At 46.2% G+C, this 5526-nt stretch overlaps 1 protein-coding gene across 1 annotated transcript; it reads right to left on the minus strand.

Annotated features, from left to right (window-relative positions):
* Positions 1–1076: 1076 nt before the first annotated feature.
* Positions 1077–1607, minus strand: LOC130704856 (guanine nucleotide exchange factor subunit RIC1-like; the record flags this gene model as incomplete). The annotated part of the gene is made up of 1 exon (XM_057528873.1): positions 1077–1607. A coding segment is annotated over exon 1 (531 nt), but the record flags the coding sequence as incomplete, so codon positions are not given.
* Between the last annotated feature and the right edge of the window lie 3919 nt (positions 1608–5526).

Here is a 5526-nt window from a genome sequence, read left to right on the forward strand (position 1 = left end):
CAGGCTGCCAGGCTCAATACCTGCTCTGCCATGTCCTTGGCTGTGACCTTTGGTATGGCACTTACCCTCTCTAGACCTCAGTTTCTTTGCAAAATGGAGATGCTAATGAAACATAAGTAATAGGTGCGTTGTAAAGTCAGGCGAGGTAAAGCCGTTACCATGGCATCTGACCCATAGCAAGCACTCAAGTCATCCTATTGTTACTTGGATGTCTTCATTCCTGGTGCTCCATGGCGCCAACAGCTCAGAGTGGGCCATCGCTGAAGTATGAGATTAAAGGAAATAATATAAAGTGACTGATGGTAGAAGGAGCTCAATAAATGGTTTTTATTATTATCATTAACATCATTTGTCATTCCTATTATTATTTATAGTGGAGTGAAGACCAAGCTCGTGCCAAGTTTGGATGGGGAGACTCTTGTTTTCACCCCTAGGGCTGTGAGTACTGATTAGACCGATCCACAGACAGCTCAGGGAAGGAAGGCTTCAGAGGAAGCTAGCCTGGCCCAGAGGGCTGTCATCATTTCCACTGGTTCATCTTTCTAGGAGCAGTTTTCATATGAGCTAATAATTGCTTCCATTGAGGATTGCTGTCCCTTCCTTGACCTGGGTTCAGATGGACATTGCAGAGGCATCTCTCACAAGCAGAGCAAGCTTACACACGCTGTACAATGCTATCTGCCTCCAGGGGTGTGATTAGGGACTATCCTTAAGGCGACTGAGGGCAACCCAGGCAGGAACAGCCCCTGAGGCTAAGAGCTGCTCCAGCAGCCTCCTCCTGCCAACTGAGGTTAAACATGCTTCTTCCTCTAGTTGCTTAGAGCAACTTGGGCCAGCTGTATCCAAAGAATCTCCAAGGTGGGTTTTCAGGGTAAAGGAAGCAGCAAGGTGTCTATTCCTCTCTGTGAAGAGTTGACCTGAGAATAAGGTGTTAGCCACTCTTCATCTCACTAGTCTTTGAGCTCCATGAAGACAGGGCTCATGACTGCTTATTTGTCCTCTGCATCTACAGTGCTCAGCACACAGCAGGTGCTGGGAAGTATTGGATGGATGGATGGATGGATGGGTAGATGGATGGATGGATGGATGGATGAATGGATGGATGGATGAATGGGTAGATGGGTAAGTGGATGAGTAAATGGATGGGCGGATGGAGGATGGATGGGTGGATGAATGGATGGATGGATGAACGGGTAGATGGGTAAATGGATGAGTAAATGGATGGGCGGATTGAGGATGGATGGGTGGATGGATGGATGTATGGGTGGATGGATGGATGAGTGAGTGGATGGATGGACGGGTGGATGGATGGATGGGTGAGTGGATGGATGGATGGGTGGATGGATGGATGAGCGAGTGGATGGATGGATGGGTGAGTGGATGGATGGATGGGTGGATGGATGGATGAGTGAGTGGATGGATGGATGGGTGAGTGGATGGATGGATAGGTGAGTGGATGAACGGGTAGATGGGTAAATGGATGAGTAAATGGATGGGCAGATGGAGGATGGATGGGTGGATGGATGGATGAGTGAGTGGATGGATGGATGGGTGGATGGATGGATGGATGGGTGGATGGATGGATGAATCAACGAGTTTCTCTGCATCTCCTAGTTGCAGCACTCCCACAGCTGTGTTCCCCAATGTCCACAGACAATCACAGCCTAGCTCCCAGACTCTTCGCCCAAAAGCAGAGGCTTTAAAGCCCAGTCATTCCTTGGTGTTTCCATCAGATGGGCTCAGCTCCATCTGTCTTCACTCCATTGGCTGACTCCACCCCAGGCTCCTCAGAGCTAACCAGACCTTAGAGACCCAGCACATACTCTTCGGCAGCCTCGCCCTTTTGTACTTACATTCCAAACTCAGGTGTATTTGTCAAGGTAATTCACTCCAGTTGCTGCAACAGCCTTTGTATCTCATAGGCTTATGGCAATGGCATATTTCTTACTCATATCATAATCCAATCAGCTATTGATCCAGCAGTCTTACATGCTGTAATTTAGCAATCCAGTTTCCTTCCATCTCAAGGCTGTGCCTTCCACACAGAGTTTTGCAGTCTTAAGCTGGATCCTTATGCTCTAAATAAAGAGAATGAACCAAGGTTCTTAGACCTTAGAGTCTACTGTTTACCTGTAAATGACAAGTGACGGCCAAGATCCTTAGGTAATATGCCTTGCCCACCTGGATATCAAGTGCTCCAATATGTGACACCATCCATCCAACTGCTTAAGCCAGAAACCCGAGAGTAATACTTGCCTCATTGGTTTCCTTCTCACCACACACCAAATCTATCAGCAGGTTCTATTGTATCTTTGGATCTACCTCTAAAACATGTCCTCATTTCTGTTAACTTTATCATTTGGGTATAACTTACACTCACAATTGCATAGAAGTATTAAACTCCATTCATTTTTACATATGAATGAAAAATTTATACAAAACTCACACACAAAATTGTATATAAGTATTATGCTCCTTTCATTTTTACCCATGAATGCACCTGTGCTACCATCTGTAAGATATACATTTCCAGCGTCTGAGAAGTCTCCCCCATGTCCCTTTCCAGTGAATATCCCTCTAAGGTAACCGCTATGCTGAACCCTATCGCCCGTTCTTGACTCACACATTAATGGACTCATATAGTACATACTCTTTTGCAACAGACTTCTTTTGCTCGCCATGATCTGTGTGAGTTGCCTGCACGTTGTTGGGGGATTCAATAGTTTATTTACTTATCTATTTTCCTGCTGATGGACATTTGGTTTTCCGGTTTGGGGGTTTCCATGAATAAAGCTGTTATACATTCTTTTACCTTTTGTGTGTGTGTGTGTGTGGACATGAGCACTCATTCTTGTTGGACATATTCCCAGGAGTCAACTTCTGGGGCTTAGGATAGATGTATCTTGAGCTTTAGAAGATACCGTCAAGCAATTTTTTAAACATTTATATCAGTTCATACTCCCGCCAGCAGTATATGAGAGTCCCAGTTGCTCTACGTTTTTTGCCATCACTTATTTTAGCCTCTTTAATTGTATCCATTCTGAGACAACCACATTTTATCGTCTCCACTACTATTACCCATCAACTGTTGCCTGGACAGCTGCACTGGAGTCCTAACTGGTCCCTTTGTCTTCTGGTCTTTTCAATCCATTTTGTACCCGGCATCCAAGGTCTATCACTTCCCTACTAAAACCTTTCAATGGCTCCTGGTTACACTTCGAAATAAACCTATGCTCTTACAGTGACCTTCAAGCTTCTACATCTCCTTTCTCATCATTCAGACTTCATCCCAAATAATGTCTCCTCAATGGACCTTTCCTAATGAATATACATAATGTCCCCAGGGAATCATTACCCAGCAAATCCATTGCTGTATTTTCTACACCTCTCTTATCACTACCCCCATCATCTAATTATTGGCTCATCTCTGAACTATCTTTTCCCACTTACCTTTAATCTCCATGAGAGCAGGACTCAGGGTTCCCTGCTGTGCCCCAGCACCCAGCCCAGTGCTGGGCACATTGTAAACCCTCCATTAAGTGTTTGCTGGGTACACTTGCTTCCTTCTGGGGCTGGGGTCTTTGGGAGGCCCCCAAAGCATGTTCTTGCAGCTGTTTCTGTTGTCACCAAGCCACTGTATTTCTCAAGTCAATCTCAAATTGTGGTAAATGATATTAAAAGCATGAGGACCAGATGCTCAATTTTCCAGACAGGTTGCTCTGATTGGAATCCAACTCTGAAAGAAGTTTCTGACCAAGAACCAACCAAACCCACAACTTGGCTGCCCAGTCACCTTCACTCAAGGCTTTTGGCTTGTGCCTCCTTGAAACATTCACTGACTCCCCAGTCTAAATATCTCCCCATCTCTGAACATGCCAACCCCCTCGCCCGCCCCTCCTCCACAGCTTCTATAAAATCTGCCTTCCAGGAAACTCTTGGAGATTTACTCTCCCCTTCCAGAGTCACCTGTGAGGGCAGGAAAGGTATTGTTATTATTCTCTCCATTTTTCACTTAAACAACCTGGGGCATGATCTAATGGAATCTCTCTCTCCTCCCGCACCCTTCCTTCCCAGGATGACCTGGAGGCCTGGCCACCTTGCTGCAGAAGTGAGATGGGCTGCAGAGAATCCACCTACCTCTCTGAGACTGTGTTTGAGAGAAAGCAGAAACAGAGACGAGCTGCTTTTAGCGGTTTGAGAAAAAAAAAAAATGAGGTCTTTTCGTAAGCAATTTCAAGTCGTGTAGAGGACTGACATACCATAAAATTGGCAGGGTAATCACAGCATGCGAGATTAAAACCACGCCTGGAGAGCACAGATCCTCGGGGTGATAGGGGTGGGCTGAGAGCTGCTGGCAGCCTCTGTGCTGGGTGGTGCCCCCCGTCTCTACCTCTCTGTCTCTCTGCCTCTCTGTCTTCTCCGTCTGTCTCTCTCAGACTCAGTTTCTCTTTCTCTGTCTGACTCTTTCTCTCTTCTGTCCCCTGATTCCTCCCTCCCCCAACTCCCAGCAACCACCGCAAGCCCATATGGAACTAAACTCCAAAATGACAGAAATAATGTCTCCATCCCTTTTTGCCTTCAGTGCACAGGTACCTCTGAAAGGAGAATTTTCAGAGATAGCTCTCAAATGTTTCTCTCAATTATACACACACACAAATAAAAAACACACATGCACACAACCGCTGTTGTACATCCGCACACATGCACACAAACATACCCACACACATACATACACCCACTCATACACCCCCTCTGCGCATGGAGTACGTCTGGCTCTGCCACTCATTTACTCCCTTTCTATGCTCTCTCTCCCTTCAGTACCTTAGACATACCCAGACCCCTGAAACGACCCCACTTGGATTCCTCATTCTGGATGCCTTGGTTTCACTCTCTTTCTAGATGTAGATGTTCATGCATTTAGATACCCACCTGTCTCATCGTCCTCCTGCTCGCAGATCCTTCCTCACACACTTGTGAAATGACAGCCCTTGCATTCCTGCCCCACTTTGCTCCAGAGTTCAGTGTCAATGCACTGCTTCCTCAGTATAGTTCTTCCCTTGGTGGACAATGGACGGTGGTGACTTCCATCGGCTTCTCTGCACAATGTCACCATGATTGATGGCTGTAACAGATGGCCCTGCCTTCTTTCCTTATTAGTGAGAAAGGGTGCACAAAAGCATGGCAACAGCAAGGACCCCTGCAACTGAGATCAACAGAGTGGTATCCTAGTTCAGCTCCCAGCCTGCCAAGGCTGTGTGTCCACAGGCCAGCTGTTCTCCTTTAAGGAGATATGACGTTCGGTACAACTTCCTAACATAAATAATGATGTGATTCTGTAACTAGTCTCCAAGGACAACAAGGTCTTCTATATGAAGGACAACTGGCTTTTCTTCTAAGAGCAGTAGATTTGGCCTTGACGTGGCCAAAGCCAGAGAATTGGACTCCGTGTCCAACACTTGCTAATTTCAGAATTCCATCGCCAATTCTCAACCACATGCTGAGCTTTTCATATCAATACCTAGGATG

Source organism: Balaenoptera acutorostrata, chromosome 15 (assembly GCF_949987535.1).
Source record: "Balaenoptera acutorostrata chromosome 15, mBalAcu1.1, whole genome shotgun sequence".
NCBI lineage: Eukaryota > Metazoa > Chordata > Mammalia > Artiodactyla > Balaenopteridae > Balaenoptera > Balaenoptera acutorostrata.